The sequence below is a fragment of the Petaurus breviceps genome, unplaced genomic scaffold (genome assembly GCF_028583685.1).
Source record: "Petaurus breviceps papuanus isolate PSGF00001 unplaced genomic scaffold, PetGlider_PUasm1.0 138, whole genome shotgun sequence".
NCBI lineage: Eukaryota > Metazoa > Chordata > Mammalia > Diprotodontia > Petauridae > Petaurus > Petaurus breviceps.
Window position 1 is genome coordinate 2,292,116 of NW_027185694.1, and position 23,924 is coordinate 2,316,039.

The 23,924-nt window shown below is 35.5% G+C and overlaps 1 protein-coding gene across 4 annotated transcripts in view; it reads left to right on the plus strand.

Annotated features, from left to right (window-relative positions):
• The window catches only part of KIF27 (kinesin family member 27), a 129,900-nt gene extending 119,015 nt beyond the window's left edge, over positions 1–10,885 (plus strand). For all 4 annotated transcript variants that reach the window (XM_069105090.1, XM_069105087.1, XM_069105091.1 and 1 more), the window contains one exon: positions 1,513–10,885. In XM_069105090.1, coding sequence (XP_068961191.1) covers positions 1,513–1,994 — 482 coding nt within the window. In that variant the 3' untranslated portion in view covers positions 1,995–10,885. The remainder of the gene's footprint in view (positions 1–1,512) is intronic.
• The last annotated feature ends 13,039 nt before the right edge of the window (positions 10,886–23,924 follow it).

The window sequence follows — 23,924 nt, forward strand, 5'->3', positions numbered from 1 at the left end:
TTATGTAACTTAGGGAAGTGGGCACCTTAGTCATTCTGTCATTGAGAATGTAATGGAGGCTTCTTTCAACTGAACATATATACCTTTGACCCCATTTCAGAGAATGGAATTGTGGAAGAAACCTCATTACTTCCCTTCACCAAAGAACATCTTAGTATTTTGGAGAGCTTAGGAGAATCCTTTATGTAGTTCTGGTAACCAAACATTTTCACTCCTATAATGCAAGCCTCAAAAATGGGATATAGAAAAAAACTTGGAATTTCTCAGAAGAGGAGGGATAAGGTATACTACATACATTCCTGTTAACTGCCCTAAAGTGGGGATTTCACTGAAGCTCTGAGGTTGAGAAGTTTGGTGCTGTATCAGGTATATTCTTGACAATCCCTGTAGGTCAAGAGAGTTCTAGGTCCTCTAGAAGTCATTACCCCCCTCCCCCCAAATGCACCATTGCTACTATTAGAAGTCCCAATTATTTTTTTTAAAAAAGAAATAAAACTATTCTGTGTCTTCAAATTTCTCCACACATAATTTGAGAAAAATATTTGTAAAATAATGACATACATACCTAGTATGTTGGAAAGACCACTGGCTCTTCAGTAGATCTAGGTTCAAATTCCACTTGTAATGCTTACTACCTGTGTTATACTGGGCAAGTCTAATTAGCTTTGTTTGACCTCAGTTTTCCTCATCTGTAAAATAACAGAGCCAACAGATTAGCATGGCCTCTGAGGTCCTATCCAACTATAAATCTTTATGTTTCTTATAAGAGTATAAGTATAGGACAAACTCCAACAGTATTTCTCTCTTTATGCGGCTATATATAAAATATCTATATTCAGTAACTTGTTTTACGTTTTTGAAACATTAGAGCCCATTTTATAAAAAGTAACTTACCTATAAGTAGAATTATTGAAGCATAACTCACTCTTATACTTCCATTTTATGCTTAAAAAAAAAGGCAAGACTCTTAATGGTTCACAGAAGCACTGAGTCAGAAGATGCTTTGGATGCTATCTAGTCTAACTCATTTCTAACCAAGAATCCTTTTTACAGTATCCCAGACAATTGGTCACCTAGGCTCCACTTGAAAACTTGTGAGGACAAATTAACTGCCTAAAACAGCTCATTCCCCTTCTAAAAACTCTTTTGGGATTTTTTCTTTACTTCAAGCCAAAATCTGCCTTACTGTGACCATGGTGATTCATTCTCTGTACCCTGTTTTAGAGAAAGAGACTTCTAGAATGATTAGAGCTTCTTAATATCATAGTAATGTCATGAGTATATTTGATATAGCTCAAAACTTCTTCATTTTTCAGAGTTCTAGGGCATTTCCCATGTTGGTAAAACTAAGGTTGAATAATGAACTTCTGTATTTCTTCTTGTTCAAGACATTAACATAATAATTTGAAATTTTTAATAGTTTGTGTACTGTAAAATAAAGATACTTTTATAACAACCCTTCTGATTTGGAAATAGTAACAACTCTTTTCTTCCTGGGTTGTTTCCCTTTAGATAATGATGCTGGAGATGGAATCCAGTCTCAAGAAGAAGCAAGTGTCTTTCCAGAAGAATTCAAGTGGGCATCCAGAACTGAAAATATCAAACCCCTTGGAAAAATAAAAGAAACAGAAAGCCCAGCAAGTACCTTAAAAACACAACCAAATCCACATAAATTTTGGGAAGACGTTTCTGAAGTAATTCAGACATCAGGCTCTCTGGCACAAAGTGGGCATTTGTTAAGCAATGAAGATAAAACAGAAACCGATGAAAATCAGTTAACAAAATCTCACACTCAACTGTCATCTCAACGTCAGACAACTGTAAATGTGACACAGCTACCAGGGGTGACCCCTGTAAAATTATGCCGCCGAGAGTTACGTCAGATTTCTGCTTCAGAATTGTCATTACGACGCTCCAATCTTGGAGTTGGGGTTGGGTCAATGGTTGCTAATTCAATTGAAGTTTCCAGGAAATCCACTGACTTAAAGACTTAGACATTTTTTATTTAGCATAAGTAACACTTTCTATTTTTAATAAATGTCTAAATGTCTTCCCTTTTTCTGTAATATAAAACAAGTTAATAAGCTCTGTCTATTGGGGAGGGAGAAAACACATAGATTCTTTTACATATCTCTATATCTTTTTGTCCTGTGTTTAGAGGCTCTGAATTCACATTTTCATAGTAATTTCACAAAGCACAGGGTTTGTTTGGTTTTTCTGCAGTTTTAACATGTAAATATTTCCGTTTGCTTTAAATCTTTTCCCCTAAGGATATTCATTTTTTCAGAAATTAACCCACTAAAAGCTAGCTAAGTATAATATAGTTTAAAAGGTGTTCAGTAAGTATTTCCATTAAATTATTATGTTGTCTATTAGGGATAAAGCTAACTACTATATATGATCTAGAAGCTTGCATCCAAATGCAGTCTGGCCTTCCCGTTTGCAAAAGCATCCACAGACAATGGAGGCACTCCAGACTTAATCCAGACTTTGATTATTTCAGGGTACTCTGGGCGGATTTCAATTTGTGGCATCCTACTCTTCACGTTTCAGCCATGTCTTGTTTTCTTTTCCTTAACTTGTGTTATTGTTATTATGTTTATACAAAATATGTTCCAGGCCTTGTCTTTCCCTGTGTGTTTCTTGTTTATGCCAGTAGGGCTAGGAGAGGAAGATAGACAGAGAGCAATAAAGTATGTAAAAAATATATTCCATGTAGTTGTAAAATAATAGCATTATAATTCTATGTAACAATTGAAGGAAAAGAGCACTGGGTAGTAGGGTATGGTTAAATTGCTTAGAGCAGTACTACAATTGTTAGCTAGCAGAAGACCATTAACTAATCTCTGTTCATCCTCCATAATCCTAGAATTGAGATCTTTTTTTTTTTCCTGAATCCACTCCTTATTTGTAAATAGGCAGGTTAGATTGAATTTGGGCACAGATACTCATCTAGGCTGTTATATATAAGAGTGGAATTTCTGCTTGACATTGTTAGAAGATTTAAAGAATTTTATTCATGGAATTTTATATAATGTATCCTTCAAGTTTAGAATTAATAGCTAAACATTGATTTGCCCATCAGACAAACTTGGCACTTTCTCACAGTGCATTTTATGTTTCTCCATATTAAGTTATAGACCACATCACAGTAAAGTGAATGTCAAAGGTGTGGTGCTTAAATTACTTAATTAATAATAATAATTATTAATATAATTTTAATAATTATTAAAATAATTATAGTGAATTTTCAGTGTACTGAATATTACTGTATACACACAAAATGTTGACTAGAGCATAGTGAGCTTTATTTTTAACTGATATTTTTGTTATAATGGTATTAACTGTAGTAGGATTTGACCTGTACTTTCACTTAAGAATGGTGAACAAAACTTATTTTAAGCACTGTTCTCTCATCTTTGCAATATCAAGTTCTTATTTCATTGCTTTTAAAAAGATTCCAACTTTTCAACATTGATCGTTTTGCAGGTTGTTGCTTTTCTATGTATTACATTCACATAATTTAAAGACACATATTTGTGACACACTGAATTAGTAAAACAAAGTAAGAGCAAATATCGCCTTGCTTACATACAACACTGCCAGCCAGGGACTCATCTTTTTCACATTTACCCAAATGTAGTAACTGCTTTACTTTCTCACTATCCTGGCCTCTGGGAGACCCACCACTTTTCTGGCTATCACGGCTCCTGATTAATTTCTACGTCTTCTCTTTTCCTTTCACTATCTCTAACGTAGTCCTTTTGCCCCTACCAAGCCAGAGCCCCCCCTCTCCCCCCCTCCCCCAACCAGAATTTAAACTCGCTCCTACCCTGCTGTTGGCCTGGACTAACTCTGTGCAGCTTAAGAGCCCTGGGGGAATTTGTTCCAGCTCTCATGTCAATAGGTATAAAAGAGGGGAAAGGAGATCCTTGCTTAGTATTGGATGTAGAAGGAACTGTAACATGGGATAAGTTTTCCTACCAATACAACATTCTGAAACTACTATTAGCATAATGCCACATACCTAGTTTAGCTAAGCTACAGGTTTAGTGATTACCTCTTGTGGATTTGCCTTGGAATCTAATCATTCTATAACAGTTTTTTATGAGAAAGTGTGGTTGGTCAAAGTTTCCTATAAATACTACACAAACAATGAATTTTTGGAACAAAACTTATTTGTAAATTGGACGGACTTCACATATCCACATTTTTAGTTATTCATTCTCTTCTTGCTTTTGTTTAGAAAAAAAGACGGATGTTTTTAACATGGGGCAGCATTTAGTAACGCCATTGATCAGGGCCTTTGCAATTCAGTTGTGAAGGATAATTATTTGCAGGATTAAATAAGATCCTATTTCTTAACTATGTATTTAAGCAAATTGTGGCTGGGTTGGCTGTTCATAAATAAGGGACATTTGTTAAGTTGAGAGGCCCCTGTGCTTTTTTCAACCTCTTCACTCAGAGTTTATATAAAGGTAGATTGACACTACTTTCAAAATGAAAGGTTTTCACAGCAGTGATGGTTTAGTATTCTAAATACTTAGTACTGTAAGACATCAGTACTATCAGTGGAGTATCCATTATTACTGATTCTGTTGTACTGATAACTAACCAAGTTGGCTTACTGCAAAGCAATAATGTTAGTTAGAGTTGATAATAGAAATGTTAGAAACACCCTAAAAAGAATAATTTTTCCCTGTTACTACATATTAAGCTTACTATTCCTTTGATAGAACTAATTATATATGTAGACATTCTCCTTGAAGAGATGTCACTGAAAAGGCAAATATAAAATAAACTGCCTTTATTCTTTATATTCCGGAGACTAATAAAACATATCTCCTGTACATAGAGCCATATAAATGTTGTGATTAACATATTTTCAAAATTAACCCCCGGCATTTTGATGTATTTATGACATCCAACATACAATAGAAAGAATAAAGTAACTCTAAACAAGCCAAGTAAAAAATTCTTTAAATCTATTAAAATGAAACTTGACTAAAAAATGTTTTCCTTAGGGTTGAGCCTGTGTGCAGTTATACCACTATTTCCTATATGTGTAAATTCAATTTAACAAGTGTTTTAACTGTCTATTAAATGCCAAACAGGATCCCAGGGAAATAAAAATGCAAAAGAAAGACCCTGACCACAGTGTACAGAGATAAGTAAATACAAAAAAATGTAGAAAAGAAACTAATTCTAATGGAGCTCAATGGACTGGGACCTAACAATAGGAAAGGTCGAGATCTTGTAGGAAATAGCACTAGAGCCAAGCCTTAAAAGAAGCTTGTGATTCTAAGAGGTGAAAGTGAAGGAGAGAGTGGTCTAGGCATGGGGAAAGGAGATGGGATGTCATGTATGACCAGTTTATATAGAATGCAGAGCATGTGAGGGGGAGTTAAAATTCTGCATGTATTTGTGCTTTTAGGGTCCAAAAGTTCCTTCTAAGCTTTTGGTTCCAAATAATGAGAGAAATAGAGAAGAGAAGGTGGCATCCAAGAGGTTTGGTGCTGCAGAGTGCTAGATTCTTCCCTGGTCCCTGGGATCATTAGATTATGAAGAGGAAGATACCAGTCAGATGACTAAAATATAACAGCAGGCAGTTCTGTTCTGTAGTATCATACCCTCTTATACAGTTCTCATATTTCAAGTTTTCTCATCCCTACTCTCCAGCCTCGTAATCTCAGGGTTTAAGAAAAAAAATCATCAAAAGTCTGTACCACCCAATAAAATGGCATCTTTGCACCCACTGGCCATTATCCCTATGTTGGCCATGAGGACAGTAAACTGACTGATGTAAGAAGAGGGCTTTTATATTAGAAAAGTTAAGGACTTAAGTAAGCTGTAGAAAAGAAATGAGTGAGCTCTTCTGGGCGACACTGAAGCTGTCATCAATAGTAAACCTAGATCATGAGGCATAAGCCCACACTGTGTGTGTGTGTGAGAGAGAGAGACAGAGACAGAGAGATGATTTATAAACAGAAGATTTTATGAAGTCTCACTCAGTAAAAACAAAATAAAACTATCTCACAACAAAGAATTGTGGTCTTAGAATCAGGAGGACCTGAATTTAAGTCCTTCTGATGTACAGTAGCTCTATGACAAAGGCAAATGACTTGAAAAATTTTAAAACTATACATTAGAAATGAATTGTCCATCTCTCTTAGTAGAGGGAGTTTTCACATTAATTCTACTTGCCCCATCCTCTGCACAAAGCAAAATAGATATGTCTATAGATGGCAATACAGACATATATATACATATATGTATGTGTGTATATATATGTGTGTGTGTATACACACACGTATGTATGTATATCTTAGGCTCAGGACGCTCTTGGCCCTAACCTCCCTTGCTCTAGACAATTAAGGATGTTCCACCTGGGAAACAGTGAAGGCAGAGTCACTTCTAGTCACTTAGATCTTTCATGCTGGTTTAATCTGTAAACATTCCTATGTGTATTCCCTACAAATACTTCCCTGCCCAATGTTCCCTCCAGTTCTTCTACTCTCTGGGATCAGAGCCATTGTTTGCCCTTTCTTTAGCTATACCTCTCCTTCTCACTCATCCTGATCAAGCTCCAATCTCTATATTCCTGTCCTATTCCATTATGCCACTATGCAACCTGCATCCCCTCTCCCTGTATATTAACAAACACCCTCCTTTCTAGCTGTTCCTTTCCTGATTCTCCCCATCATCCCTTACTCCCAAGGAATAAGCAAACTTTTTCTTCTGTCCTTCACTCCCCACTAACACCCCTTCTAGACCTCTGATCTGGAACTTTTTCCTCATTTGAAGTCCATGCCACCTGACTATACTGATGACCTCACCCTTTTCTGGCTCCTTACTGCTGTGCCATCTCTGATCTTCAGGTCCTTTTCTCCTTCCTCAGTGAATTCCACTATCTGACCATGGTCTTCAGTCCACGAACCCTGCTGACAGGCTCCTTCAGTAACACAGCGATCACCACATGACTTGCCAAACTTCCATGTCAATGAGCTTGAATGCAGAAATTCATGTTCTATCATTTTTCCACATCTCTTAACTGCTATTCTTCACCACAACATCTAGTTCATCTATAAAACCCTTAATGTTTTTTTTAATTTTTTTGCCTTTTGGAGGGCGATTGGGGTTAAGTAACTTGCCCAAGGTTACATGGCTAGTTTTGTGTGTGTGTGTGTGTGTGTTTGTGTGTTGTGTCTGAGGCTGGAACCGAACTCAGGTCCTCCTGACTCCAGGGCCGGCGCTTTACTCACTGCGCCACCTAGCCGCCCCCACCCTTTCTGTTTTGATTCCATTTCATTCTGGCCTCACTTTCTTCCCTTCATTGTTTTGTCCTTCTATTTAACCAAGTTCAATAAGGTACTGTCTTACACCCTTGAATTTCTTGTTTTTGTACCTTACTAATCCTTTATGCCATGTACCATCCACCTCCTCTGTCCTTATTTACAAGTGGCTAAATATTGCATCAAGTAACAAAACAGTGCAGAATGGGAATACCAGAAACTTACCTTTTGACCTGAACTGCTCAGCAAACCTTCTCTTAATCTTTACTAGATGCACTATCACTTTCACAGTGGCAACAGGACCTCAGAGGCTTTTCTAGCACAACACAGACCTGAACGAGAGTTTTCTCTACAACATTGCTAACAAGGACACTCAACGTACCCTCTTCCTGACCTTTCCTTTTCTGTTTGGTGCTACCAGAAAGTACCACTTAGGTACAAAGCTTGGGTGTTATCTATGGCTTTTCCCTTTCACCCCTTATTGCCAAGTCTTTTGGATTCTATATCCATGGTTCCATTTACATTTATCTGCTTCTCTCCATTCACATTCTCCACATTCACAGACTCCAATTCAGGGTCTCATCATATTTTGCCTGGATGACTGTAACACCCTTTAATTGTTCTCTAGCCTTTTTCCTCTCTAGCTGCCAAAATAAAGTTGCTAAAGCCCAGGTCTGGCCATGTCTTTCCTCTGATCAAAATCCTTTAGTAGTTCCCTAGTGCCCCTGGAATAAAAAGTAAACTCCTCAGTTCAAGGCTTAAAGTTCTCCCCAATCTGCCTCCCAACTTATTTTTCCAGCCTTTTTTTTAACCATTACCCTCTCTTTAGCACCCAGTGTTCCAGTCACACAGGATAACTGGTTTGTTCTCCAAACTTGACATCCCATCACCATCAGTCCGTGGTTTGTCTATGCATGAACTCTTCCCCCCTTTCTCTTTCTGCCTCTCAGAATCCTTCAAGGCTTTAGTTCAGGAACCATCTCTAAAATTTCCCCTCATTTGCTCCGTGTGAAAATGATCCCTTCCTCTACAGCGTTGTTTGAATCTTTCTTTTGTCCCTATCACATCTGACCTTATGCTTTCCCACACACATATTGTATCTCCCCCTAGCTCAATATAAGCTCCCTAAGCAAAGGAATGGGGTCATTTTAAACAATCTTTTTATCCCTACTGCCTAACAGTCTACCTTGCGAACAGTGGGAGCTTAATGTCTGTTGAATCATGTCATGTTTTATCTCACGTTAATTCCTTAAGAACTTTTGATTTATTTTGAATGTAGTTTTAAGTAATTTTGTATAAAGTACAGTTAACCTGAGTTTTAAAATTCTATATTACTATATACACAATTCTTCCAATTCATATGAATTTTTTCATATTTATTACTAATAAATCAGGCATATTTGAAGCAATATTAAAATACAGAATTCCCTTGATAGTCCTAATAACATGCAGGCATTCTCTCTGAACAAATACTGAGAATTTCATTATATTTGTATCTGATCCATAGTAGGTACTTATATGCTTGACTGAGAAGCAAACGTAGGAGAAACTGATAATGACAATATTATAAGTTTTCAGAAAAAATTTGAAAAGCTTATTCATGAAATATATATATATATTCATAATCTTTGAGTACCAAATATTGAAATAGTAGGGTTTTTAAAAATTGCTATCCTGTCTTGACCCCAATGAAGAAGGTTGTGTGGAGGCAGAGTAATGCCTAATTATACAAAAAAGAACTTACAGTGAAATAAAAGCATAGATACCTAGAATCCCTATTTTCTTTTTTTTGTATTTAATATTTAATTTTTCCCCAGTTAAATGTAAAAACAATTTTTTAACATTTTTTTAAAACTTTTGAGTTCCAAATTCTCTCCCTCCTTCCCCACCCCAACCCCATTAAGAAGGCAAGCAATTCCATATAGGTTATATATGTGTAGTCATACAACACATAATAATAGTCATGTTGTGAAAGAAAAAAATAGATAAAAATTTTTTATGAAAAAGAAAGTGAAAAAAAAGTTGCTTCAATCTGTATTCAGACACCGTTAGTTCTTTCTCTGAGAATGGATAGCATTTTTCATCCTAAATCCTTCAGAGTTGTCATGAATTGTTGTATTGCTGAGAACAGCTAAGTCAGTCACAGCTGATCATCTTACAATTTTGCTGTTACTTTGTACATTTATTTGCATCAGCCCATGTCCATCTTTCCAGTTTTCTCTGAGAACATCCTGCTCATCATTTCTTACAGTGCAATAATATTCCATCATAATTGTATACCACAGCTTATTCAGTCATTCCCCAATTGATGTGCATCCCCTCAATTTCCAATTCTTTTTTTTTTCTTTTTGGAGGGCAGTTGGCGTTAAGTGACTTGCCCAAGGTCATATGGCTAGGTTGTGTGTGTGTGTGTGTGTGTGTGTGTGTGAAGTGTCTGAGATCACATTTGAACTCTGGTCATCCTGACTCCAGAGCCGGTGCTCTCTTCACTGTGCCATCTAGCCACCCCAATTTCCAATTCTTTACCCTAAGAAAAGAGCTGCTATAAATATTTTTGTATATATAAGTCCTTTTCCATTTTTTCTTATTTCTTTGTGGATATAGACCTAAGTAGTAGTATTGCTATGTCAAAGGGTATGCATGGTTTTATAACCCTTTGGACATATTCCAAAATGCTCTATAGAATGGTATAATTGATAAAATCTCTATTTTCTATTATACTTTTGCTATCATAGATTGTTCTTTGTTTTTTGTTTTTTTTTTAAAGCAATTGGGGTTAAGTAACTTGCTCAAGGTTACATGGCCAGTTTTGTGTGTGTATGTGTGGGTGTTAAGTGTCTGAGGCTGGAACCGATCCCGGGTCCTCCCAACTTGGAGGCCAGCACTCTACTCACTATGCCACCTAGCCTCCCCTGATTGTTCTTTATTTGTGATCTTTGTATGAAAGATATACACATATACCACATATACATGTAGGAATTTCCATGATTAACACAAATGCAGCTATTTTAAATGCTGGCAATTTATTATGCCCAAATAATGATTAAGGTTGGGCATTATATTTTACTTTGTTTTTTAATTTAAACATATCTCCATTCATTAATACAAAATGTATAGTAAAGTCCAATATAGCTAACAGAGTATAATGGATAGAGAGCTGACCTTGAAATCAGGAAGATCTGGGTTCAAATTCTACCTCTGACCCATATTACCATGTCATAGGCAAGCCCTATTAATCTCTCTGTGCCCTAAGCAATTTTCTTTATAAATGATAGTTGCAGATCTGCATTAGTGGAGGGAGTTTCTATACCAAGAGTTTCATACATTAATGAAATCATAAGACTAGATTTTTTTAATGTTAAATATAGCAAAACTCTGTTTATAACATTAATGTTGAGATTTTTAAGACTAATTTGTCCATATACAGTTTCTTCATTATGGTTAGGATACTACTAAATAAATAGAAAGGATGCAGAGCATATCCAAATATTTAGAATAGCAAGGCAATTTATTAGGGGATTTCATTGTATATATAACTCTTAAATGTTAAAATTTTGATATTTGTATAAATTAATAAAATGGCATATGAAATATTTTAAAGAGCCCTTTTCTCATAGAGTATTACTGTTTATCACTTCAAAACTGGTTAGTTACATAAAACAGGATGTGATTTTGTATGTCCAAACTGGTCATGTTTTACTACCGTGTTTCCCCGATAATAAGACACTGTCTTATTAAATTTTTTTGGACAGAAAAACACCAGAGGGCTTATTTTCAGGGGAGGGCTTATTTTAATGAACATTGACAGCAATTTTAATAAACAGGTAAATGTGAACAAAAAAATGTACTTTTATTCAATAATGAATTCAATAAAGAACAGGATGACATGCTCACTGCTGCAGCTCTGATTGGATGCAGCTCGGAGCGCGGCGTGTAGCTCAGGGGATCACCTTCACTACAGTAGCAATCTCAATAGGGCTTATTTTCGGGGGAGGGCTTATTTTAGAGGAATCTTACACAGTAAGGGGAGGGCTTATTTTCAGGATAGGTCTTATTATCAGGGAAACACGGTAGTAATGACTTTTGTGTACCTAATGTTTTTTTTTCCTCCTAGAACAAACTATTTGCACATGTAAATATTAAAACATTGCATAGGAACAAGATCCTTCAGTAAAGGTGTTACTCAAATGTTATAGCTATAAAATTTGGAAAAAAGGATTGTATTTGTTTATCCCCAACAGAGGTATTCTTCTAAACTTATTCCTATAGAACCTAAACTATTTGGTTTCTCAGGCAAAATAATTCAAACATTCCTATATTTAGCTATCCCAAACTCTGTGTAGATTGATATGTATATAACTATATCTGTATAAAAGTATATATATTATTTATATACACTCTGATTAGAATATATACACATACTCTATGTGTTTGTGTACTATATATATACACACTAATATATATGTATGTATATGTATACATGTAAACTATATATATATATATATAATACATTATATATGTACCACTCAGGGCAGCTAGGTGGCGCAATGGATAGAGTGCCAGGCCTGACAGGAAGATTTATCTCTCTCAATTCCTATCTGGCCTCAAACACTTACTTACTAACCTTGTGACCCTGGGTAAGTCATTTAACCTTGTTTGCTCATCTGTAAAATGAACTGGAGAAGGAGACGGCAAGCCATTCCAGTATCTTTGCCAAGAAGACACCAAATAGGGTCAGGAAGAGTTTGATGTGATTGAAAACTAAATAATCACTATATACACACACATATATTCCTTCCAATTAGAATCAGACTTTATTTTATTTGGAAATACAACAGTATGATACAGCATGCTCCAAATTTTAAGATAATTCTTTTCAGAATGATTAGAATGATTTATTGTGGGAAATTAAAGGCTTTAAGAAAAAGTCATACTGAATATGATCAGTGAATAGTAAATATGGAACCATTCAACAGAGAAATAATGATTTTGGATGGATTCGAAATGAAGAAAGTTAGGATACAGTGATTTAGTGAAATGAGAAGAAACAAATGATACAACCACAAATGACTATACAACCATTTAAGATAAAACTGACAAGTCTGATCTACAAAACAGACCCCAAACTATCCCAATCAATTTATTCAATTTTTCTTTGTCTAAAACATTCCTAAATTTTCTTTTTCCTAACAAGAATTAGATTGAGGATATTTACTCACAAAGCAAATTATATGTCTGTGTCACTGGTTTGATGCAATGCTAATATTCCATATAAAAGTAAATAGATAAAACATGATGAGCATTATGTTTTTAATATTCTTAGTTTAACTGATACAGATTTAAAGAAAAAGAAAACTAGAGTTTTCTTGTTCATTCCTAATGCAAATTTGTCCCTAAAGGGAAACACAGTAGGGAAAGATTTTTTTCTTTATACTGAAGAATCTAATGTGGCTTTAATTTTTCATCTAATGGGAGTCAGATGAAGATGATATTAACAATCAAAGTTTTAGATAATGGGTATTGTGAATGTACATATATCTCTCTATATAGATATACACACATACATATCACACACACACATATATACATGGAGAGAGAGAGAGCTAAAAAGCCATAGATTAGGGTATATTTTCTGAATCAAGCAGCAAAATTCGAGCTAAAAATTTTATTACTGCACCTGGCCGTGTAACCTTGAGCAAGTTACTTAACCCCAATTGCTTAGGGGCAGGCAGGTGGCTCAGCAAGTAAGAGCACCGGTTCCAGTGTTGGGATGACCTGGAGATCAAATCCTGGGCTCAGACACTCAGCACCACACCCAGAAATAACTGGCCGTGTAACCTTGAGCAACTTACTTAACCCCGATTGCTTAAAAAAATTAAAAATTTTACTACTGGCTTCTTACATTTAAAATTAATCATGTTTTTAATCCAAACATTGTATTCATTATCAAATAAAAGAGCATTTTGTTAATACCTTTTCATCACTAGTTAGAGGTACTATTACTACTGCAAATAATGTTTTTCACGGTGCTGTCAGCACGGGATGAAATTTGGAATATTTTTGGGGAGCCAAACATGATATATTTTTTACAGAAAATCCATTTTATCTGGTGTTCAGCAATAGTGGGAAGAACCGTTTTCCTGTTTCCTGGGAAGTTGCAGGTAAATTTTGGGAGGAACAAAAACAACAAAAAATCTTATTAAAAATCTTATGAAGGAATTTTTTTTGCACTTACTTCTTTACATGGACTGGGAGTGAAGTGGTCATTCTGGTCTTCATCATGATTCTGACTGCTCGCCTCTGGCTATGGCGTGCCCTCTTTATTCAACTAAGTGAAGGTAATTAAAGTTGTTTGTTACAGATGAACAATATCTAGGATAATCATTGTTTAAACTGAGGATAAAATTAACTATAGGGCAATTGTGAAAAGTGTTTTAAATTTTTATTATTTAATTTTCTATTACCATTAATTTTTAGAGGCAGTTTGGGTATTGTTAGCATTTAGCATTGTGCCTCACACATATTAGGCACAATATTAGTTTACTGAATTGAATCTTCTCTGTGCTTTCTATTTATTCAACAGGACCTTAAATTTAGGTGATTCAGGTTACCCAAAAGTTGTTGAAGAACTGCCTAAAATTGAAGATTTGTATCCTAAAAACTGAGTAAAATAATAATTTTTTTCAGGTTTGTGCTAGCAAAAGTCAATTATTAGAGACATAGGTTTCCTGAGGTACATGCCATAAATATGAATCATTAAATTAAATTTGATGTTACTATAATGGCTTCTTCTTTATAAACATACAGCATGAAGAATGTTTCCATTAATAGATGCAAACAATTGCCAACAATAAGAAATACCTTGCCTTAATTTCATCATTGCCACAGAAAAAGTATCGGTGTCCATAACAGCCAAGAGACAGCAAGTCAAGATGTTAAGGGTAATGGAACACACTTTCAGAAGTATTCTAATGTATTGTGATCAAAGAAGTCATTGTGGGAGAATACCATCATCATGATTCATCATGATAAGTAGTCTGGTTGCTGTTCAGTCATTCAGTCCTGTCATACTCTTCCTGACTTGTGGGGAATCGCGTGAATCTTGTGAAGGATGAATACTGGTAGTAGAAGAATTATGCTTCCCACAAACAGGCACAAAATTTGCTTTCCAGCAAGTTCCACATGTTCATATTATATTGTTATATCTAATTAGGATATAATCATTCCCTCCATAATTTAATAACTTCAAATTTCAGTTTTAAAACATTACAATCATGGTGAGAGGCAATATGGTTTAATGGACAGAAATCTGGCCTCCAAGTTAGGAAGATCTGGATACAAGTTCTTCCTTTGCCATATGTTGGCTGTGACACACATTTAATCTCAGTATTTTAGGGCTAGGCAAGTAAAACTTTAAGCTTTAGAGATGGTGCTGAACTCCACTAGTAGAACAAATTTCTTCCATCTGGGCATTACATGAAATCAAAGGTCCAGTCTTTATCCCTATCTCTACAATTTGAGTAGTTTTCTGCTTTTGATTCAGTTCAATTTAGTTGTTCATTTTAGCAGTCTGGTCTCCAATACTCTTAAACATTACTGAGGACACCGAAGAGCTTTTGTTTATGTGGGCTGTGTCTAGTGATGTTTACCATACTAGGAATTAAAATGCCTTAGTATTATTATGAAAATAGTTTTGATCTAGTGGATACCTTGAAAAGAATCTCAGGGACCCTCAGGGGTCCCCCATGCCACCCTCTTAAGAGCTGCTGGTCCACTGTACACAAAAAGCACTGTAAAAAAACCAGCTCATCTACATATTTGATTTTTTTGGAAAATTAATTTCCTGATGTTTGGTGTACTGTCATCACAACTCAATGATCTATGTAAACTCACCCAGGATTCAAATATTGATGAAAGCACAAATTATTTCAAGATGGGATGCTAAAGAAGCTAGGTCAGATAAAAAGTTTTGCTAATACATAGCCTGTGACATTCTGGAACTTAAAATTCAGGGAGAACAAAACATGTGTCATTCATATTTACAGCCCCTGCAACATAGCAACTTGACATAGTAGGATACATATATCACTGAGGTACGATGAGGGAAGCACTTTGAATACCTTAAAATGCTATATAACTAATGAATTTGCATGATTTCAGAAGATTTTAATGCATCAAATATTCATGAAGTCATTGATCAATCAATTAACAAATGTTTATTAAGTCCTTATTATATATGCCAGGCACTGTGCTAAGCACTAGGTTACAGAGAAAGTAAAAAACACTGTCCCTACTTTTAAGGGGCTCATAACATTCCAATAGGGGAGATGACATACAAACAATGATTTACATGTGAGATACATAACACTGTAAATAGACAGGAGGCAATCCCAGAAGGAAGGTGCTCTCAGTGAGGGAAACTGGGAAGGGCCTTGTGAAAAGTAGGGTTGTAGGTGAGTGCTGAAGGAAGCCAGGAGGCAGAGGTCAGGAGGGAGAGCCTGCCGAGGGTGGGAGACAGTGACAAGGCAAAGAGCCGAGAGACAGCTTATCTTAGGTGAGGAACAGCGAGAAGATCAGCATCCCTGGATCATGGAGTACACGGGGGAGAATAAGGTATAAAAGGACTGCAAAAATAGGAAGGCACAAGGTTGTGAAAGGCTTTAAAAGTCAAAGAATATTTTATATATGATCCTGGAATGGATAAGGAGTCTGACTGATAGGAGAAGGGGGTAACATGTCAGATCTTGTGCTTCAGGAAGATCACTTTCTGCAGCAGGGGAGCCAACTAAACAGGTTACTGAAATAGTCCAGTGGTGAAGTCATGAGGGCCTGCCCCAGAGTGGTGGCCCTGTGGGTAGAGAAAAGGACATGACTAGGAGAGAGAAGGAACAAACAAAATTTAGCTACAAATTGGATATACGAAGAGGGGGAAGTTTGAGGGGAAAGATGAGTTTTATTTTGGACATGTTAAATTGAGATGCCCTTTCAAGTTCAAAATGTCCATGAGACAGTTGGTGAGACTCACAAGACAAGGTACAGGGACAGATTAGAGCTGGAAATACGAAGCTCGGAAAATCATCTTCCCAAAGATAACAATTGAATCCATGGGAGCTAATGAGATCACTTAATGAGAGAGTATAGAGGCAGAAGAGAGGAGAGAAAAGAAGAGAAGAAGAAGGGAAGGAGAGAGAGGAAAGAGGAGAGAAGAGATTTTAGAATCCAGACAAGCAGAAAAAGAAGGAATAGACAGGCAGGGAGAACAAGAAGGCAGCAAATGTCATGAAAAAACAAACAGGAGAGGCTATCCAGAAGCTGAGTGACTGATAGTATTAAAAGCTACATACCTCATGAAGAAAGCGTGAGAAAAGGCCATTACATTTGGATTGTTGGTAGTTTTGGAGAGAACAATTTCAATAAAATGAAGAGGTTGAAAGTCAGACTGAAGAAAATTTAAACTCAAGTGAGCAGGATACATAGACGGCACCAAATGCAAAGGGTTTTCTTTAGGAATTTAGCCAAAAAGAAGACAATATGTATAGGATGATAGCTACAGGTATAGTATAATCAAGTGGATTTTTCTTTTATTAAGAAAATTTGTAGGAGGCTGGGAGATAACCAGTACATAGGCAGAGACTGAAGATTAGAGAAGGGGAATGATAGAGGGGTCAATCTGATGGAGAAGATGGGAAGAGACAGGATCAAGGGAATATAAAGATTTTGATGATGGAGACATTCTCTCAACTGATGCTCATCAGAACTCCTCTATCAAATGAGATAGTATTTCTTTAGTATTAGCACAATGTTGTTTAATATTATTAGCACAATGCCTGGAACATAGTAGGCACTTAAGAAATGCTTAATTAAGAAATTCTTAATTCTTAGAATTAAGAAATTCCCTCTCCACCTCTGTATTATGACAAGGCATGGAAGTCAGATTTTGGTGTAGAATCATTATTAATAAATTTAATATAAATAATAGTAAAAATGTCGGCCTTATAAAGATGAAGCCTTTCCATGTAACATAAGATTGATAGAAATTTTAATAGCAATGTAGTGTAGTTCATCTCAAAATTGATATGTTGTAAGTATACTCTAATAATGTGGGGTTTTGCCTACACCAAAATTGAAACGAATTTTATAGGCCTGTGAAATATGCCTAATTACTACTTATGCATGTAAAAAGATCAATGAAAAGTACAATAGCTAACATATAGCATTCTAAGATCTGAGAAGCTCTTTATCCCTTGTTTATCCTGTGTTTTCCCCTCACTAAGCTTCAAGGATAGGCATAGGATAATTCTTAAACTTTTCCTTCCCTCTGGAGCTTAGCACAGTGTTCAGAGACAGAATAGGTGTTTACTCTTTTTAAAAAATGAAACAATATTTAAATGGACTTTTTTAGAACACCTACACAGATAAAAGTTACATGAATTTTCTCTCAGCACTGAAGTCATGTCTAATCAATCTTTGCCTATTGGGCAGAGCAGTGATTAATGTCCTCACATGGGCTGCCACAGATGGAAGCGTGTTTTTTAAACTGGTGCTTTGAATCATCCAATTGCTTCTCAGGCAGTTTTCCCCAAGAATGGACCCTGAAACAGGAACTTCTTTCGTTGATAATAAAGTCAGACTCCTCCCTTCTTGTAGAGGATATTTCTAATCAGTGTCTCTGCCTCCAAGTCTCTTTTTCCAATCCATTCTCCACTTAGTTGCTTCATTGGTCTTAAAGCACACTTCTGACCACATCACTCCATGGCTCAGAAAGCTCCATGGGCTTCGTCTTTAGCACAAAATGGCATTTATAGCCCTTCACAAGCTAGCTCCAGTCTAGCTGTGCGGACGAAGTGCACATTCTTCTCCCCACAGTGTGCTGCAGGTGCCTTGGCTCACTTTCAGCTCCCACACAGGACATTCTCTCTCCTGCCTCGGCACTTCTGCACTTTGTTTTCTCTGCCTGAAATGCATTCCTTATTCACCTCCATATTCTAGAGTCTCTATCTAGCTTCTTTCTAGATTCAGCTCAAGTGCTATCTCCGGCACAAGCTCTCTGCTAATTACTCTGGTTGCCAGGGGCCTCTTCTTCCCCTCACTTCATTACTTTGTATTTATCTGTACTCATTTGTATGTGCTCCCCACAACAGAATGTAAACTCATTCCACCTTACCTGTTGACATCTGCTTATTAAACTAATATAGTATTCTTTTTTAAATTTTAAATTTAAATTTTCCTGTTTTATATGTTTAATTTTATAAACATTTTTAGAATGAGATTTGAATCCTAAATAAATAGAAGAAATGAAACATTGAAACTGCTGTCCAGAATACTTATAACCAAATGAGTCGTTTGAAGACTAAGACTTCCAGAAGACATTGAATAGCAAATCTATATGTACATACATACAATCCATTAAAGTTGTAATAATGTAAAAATAGTTTCTCAAAAGGTTATGCCATCAGACTACATGGCAGATCTTACACCAAACTTGATAAACATTAGGGGACTAGGTGCTGTTTGTCCTGGGATCAACCCAAGTTCAGATGGATTCATCATCAGGTGATAAAAAATTCTGACCACAACAATTCATAAAACAACCCTTCAAATATTACTGAAGTGTATTATGAAATTCAAGGAATAATAATTGGAAGCAGGATAACATGGATATATTTTCAAGGTTTAAGTTTTCCCGGAAAAGTGTGTCAAAGATTTTTGGTTTGATGATCTAAGGAGGGAAAAATTTATAATGCAGAAAATACTTAAATTTGCTTCCAAACTAAAATCTGCTTCATTTGCATTCATTCTGATTGAAGTTTAGCAAGTTATCTAAACTGGTAAGACCTTGCAATTGTTACAGGTACTACAAGAACTAAAGTGAAGACAAAAAGTTTGATTGTTTTCAATCTGTTAAATTTTAAAATGTGAGAATTATTCATTATTCAATAGGAACTTCAATTTCAGAGTTGTTTGGTCCCAAGCATTTTCCTAAAGCCGCTGCAGAAATATTTTACGTTTTTGAATGGCACATAGTAGGCACCTGAATGCCTACTGAATGAGGGAAGTTCTCTGTCAAGGCACTTAAGGTGCATCTATACACAAACTTGTGGGAATAAATTTAATATAACAACTGCTATTTTAGTTACGTATTACAAAAATCAGTGACTTAACAGGACAGTTATGAGAAAAGCACATTGTAAACTGTAAAACAATATATAAATATGAGCTATTGGCATTTTTAGACTCAATTTCCAGATCTTTCAAATGCTACCTTTCTCATTTAACTGAAAAATATATAGAAAAAAGTCCTCCATGTCTCAGTTTTTCTGTTCACAAAATGGGGTTTATTTAGCATTTACTACAAAGTCAGAGAATTGTTCTACGTAAATCAACTATTATTTGCAAGAATGATGATATAGTAAAGCTACATTAAAGCATCCTTGACAATTTAACTGAGAGTGCCTTGTAAGAGGGACATTTTCACAGAGGAGCTCCTTATACCCATTATCCCAAGTGTAGTCTCTATCTCTATGCCTGTAATGCAATTGGAAGTTGGACTGAAGTTTACCTTCTTTAGCAAACTCTTCAAAAGTAGTATAAATTATTATTGTAGAAATATTTCTGGAGAATTATTTAAAATATTCAAGGGATACAACTTTTCAAGCACCTTGTCATTTCAGAAGTATCTTTTACATACAAACAGTATAAATACTAATTTTCAGTCCTTGTTCCTATTTATTAATTAACAGGAACTCTTAGGCAATACTTTGTCAGCCCATTTGAGTCTATACTATGTTGTTTTTGGGGTTTTTTTGCCTTTTTGGAGGGTAATTGGGGTTAGTGACTTGCCCAAGGTCATATGGCTAGTAAGTGAGTCAAGTGTCTGAGGTCACATTTGAACTCAAGTCCTCCTGATTCTGGGGCTGGTGCTCTATTCACTGGGCCACCTAGCCGCCCCTATCTATGCATTTAAAAAAAATATTTTTTTCTAAGTGACTTAAAGGTAAAAAATACTTTTTAAGTCAGGCATGGTGGGAAAGGCTTGCAAGGCTGAGTAGTGAAGATTCCTTGAGTTCCACTTGGGCTAAAGTAGAGGGGTGGTGGGGTGGCACTAAGTCCTGGGCTTGATGGGGACTCTGGGGAGGAGGGGCATACCAGTCTAGTTCTGTCCAGAAGCTCAAGGCTTTCCACTGATCTATAGTGGCAACAGCAGCACTTCCAACCTTCATGAGAAAGGAAGACCCCTCTCCAATTAAATTTGTAATTAAAAACCGGATTCTTTATAGTCCAGATAAATAATAAAAGTGTATAAGAATAATGTGTGTGCCCACTGAGAAAACGCAAGAATTTGGAATGGCAGGTAAGCATTATAAATATTGATATTTTAGCAGCAGTGATGAGTCTAGAACAAAAAAAATAGAAAATTTGGAGCTGCATTGTACTTTTAAAGTTTACTAAAGTTTCTTCATTTGTAAAATTAAGGGTATGGAATGTTGCACATCCTGTAAGACATGTCTTAAGTTTTGATTTTGATAAACGACTTTTCTTATATTTCTTTTTAAAATCCTTTTTTAAAAAGTGATGGATCCCTGAAATATACTTGGAAATTACTGTAGTATAAAAAAAATTTTTTTTAAATAAAATGAGGCATTTGGATTAGACCTCTAAAAAACTTATTGAGAGGGGTAGGACACATCAAAGTTTCTTGAATTCAAAATACTTTAAAAACACTAAAGACTTCTTAAGGAATGAGATTTTAATTTTAAAAATAAGATTCTGGGGATAAGAATTCATTATTTGGTAAAAAAAAATCTATGGAGAAACTGGAAAGTAGTATGTCAGAAACTGGGCATAGACCAATACCTTAAATATTTACCAAGATAAGGTCAAAATGGATACATGACCTAAATATAAAGAGATATTACAGGAAAATTAGAAGAACATGGAACATATTACTTATCAGACTTATGGATAGGTGAATAAATAAGAGAGAGCCAAAGTTAGGTGTAAAATGGATAATTTCAGTTACATTAAAATTAAAAAGGTTTTGTACAAATAAATGTAGCCAATATCAGAAGGAAAGCAGAAAATTGAGGAAAAATTTCAGACAGTTTATTAAAGGTCTCACATCTAAAATATATAAAGAACTTTGTCAAATCAGTAACAGTACAAGTTGTTCCCTAATTGATAAATGGTTAAAGGATGTGAACAGGCACTTTTCCAATGAAGAAATCAAAATAATTTATAGTCATATAAAATGCTCTAAATCATTACTGATTAGAGAAATGAAAATTAAAACAACCTTGAGATATTTTACACCTAGCAGACTGACTAAAATGATTGAAGGAGAAAGCAACAAATGTTTGAGGGGATGTGGAAAAATTGGGACACTAATTCAGTGTTGGTGGAACTGTTAACTGATCCAACCAATTTGGAGAGCAAGCTAGAATTATGCCCAAAGATTATAAAACTATATATATCCTTTGACCAGCAATACCATTACTAGGTCTGCTTCCAAAGATGATTAGGGAAAAAAGAAAAGAACCTATATATTCTAAAATGTTTATAGCAGCTCTCTTTGTGGTGACAAAGAACTGGAAATTACAGGGATGCCCATCAACTGGGGAATGGCTGAACAAGTTGTGGTATATTATTGTGATGGAATACTACTATGCTATAAGAAATGATGAGCTCAATGATCTTAGAAAGTCATGGAAAGACTTGCACAAAATAATGAAGAGCGAAATGAGCAGAACCAAGAGAATATTGTATACAGTAACAACAATATTGTTTTAAGAACGACTTTGAGTAAACAAGTTATTCTGATTATTATAAATACCCAAATTATAGAGGACATATGAAGAAAGATGCTATTTGCAGCCAGAGAAAGAACTCATAAATAGAAGTATCTATAGAATAATTTTACATACATATACCTATTTGTATTTATTGTTATTGTATTTATTTTTGTATATTGTATTTATTATTATTAACCATCTTTGGGGGGGGAAGAAAAAGGAAAAGAAATTAACATAATTTTGTTGTATATCTGAAAGGAATAGCAAGTTGCACATAGTAAATCTGCAGTTTTGTGTGCAAAAAATCCCAAACACTAATAAAAAATAATTACTGCTTACAACAATGGTCTGTTTCTTAAAACTTAAATGTTTAATATAAATTGTTACTAGTTTGTGGTTTCCTAAAAACCAGGGACTTACAACTTTAATGCTTCATCTGTCTTTTAGCTCGCCAAATTTACACTTAATAATAATAATAACATTTATATAGCACCTACTATGTGCCCAGTATTGTGCTAAGCATTTTACAAACATTATCTCCTTTGATCCTCACAACAACCCTGGGAAGCAGGTGCTATTAATGATCTAGATGAGGAAACTACTTACAAAACTGTGTAAGAATCAGGTTAGAACAATCTCTATTTCTATGCACTTTCTTGCCTTCTGGCAGTCGGTCTCCATTTTACAACTAACGTTTTTGACCAGCCCACATTCACTACTGTCTTGATCTCCAGCTTAGGTTTTTAATCACTTATGTTTGGTATGGCAGACCTGCGGTAGAATAAGGAGAATATGAGGTTTATACATGAACCTCAAACCAAAGGATGAAGAAATCTGCTTCCTCTAACATACTTTAGTCCTGTTTTACTTACATCTTTGCGTATTTTCCACCATATAATAGTATATGGAGAGATGGCAGCTGCCTGTACTGATGAGGCTCAAAAGAGTCTCCAGAAACTTCTGCCTCAGATATTGAAACAAAAGCCCCAGTTAAAATTCTTTTATTATCTGGGAAGGATAACATAATAAGCCATTATTGCTCATTAACACCTAAATTCAAATTTACTGATCAGATTATTTCTAATCCTTTAAAATCACCCAGAAAGGATAGTGGCCAGGACAACTTTGACAGGAAGTATGGTTAGTCAAGAAAAATCAGTAACATGGGAAACTAGGCCTTGAAGGAATGGGAAGAATTTCAATCTGAAAATTTGCAGAAGTTGATTCCCAGCATGTGAGGGAGGAAAAAAAAAAGGCAGGACAAAAGTAATGATAACAATGATAGTAACTGGTTTTCATATAGCATATTAATGTTTTTATAGCATTTTTACATATTTTGTTTCATTTGTTTCTCACAATAATCCTGCAACAAGCCCAATTTAATTGAAGGGGGGGGGAAGTAGTGTGAAATGAGGCTGGAAAGATTAGAAAGTGCCAGACTATAGAAGGCCTTGAATGCCAGCCTAAGAAGTTAGCACTTTTAGCCTGCACGTAATGGAGAGCAACTGTTTGGGCAGAGGAATGTGGCCAGACATATATTAACTTTGGCAGAGTTGTAGAAAATGGGTTTTATGATCATATTTATGATCTTTATATCTGACCTTTTTTCTTTCCTAACTGCTAGTCCTATATCACCAGCTGTGTACTGGCCATTTCTAACTGAATGTCCTTCAGGGAACACAAATGCAATGCAACCAAAACTAAATTGTCCGATACCAAATCCATTATAATTTCCCCTGATCCCACCTCTTTTCCAAACTTTCCTATTTCTGTAGAGAGCACAACTATCATTCCATTCACCCAGGTTTGCAACTTCAAAAGTCTCTACTTATTTGTTTCCTTT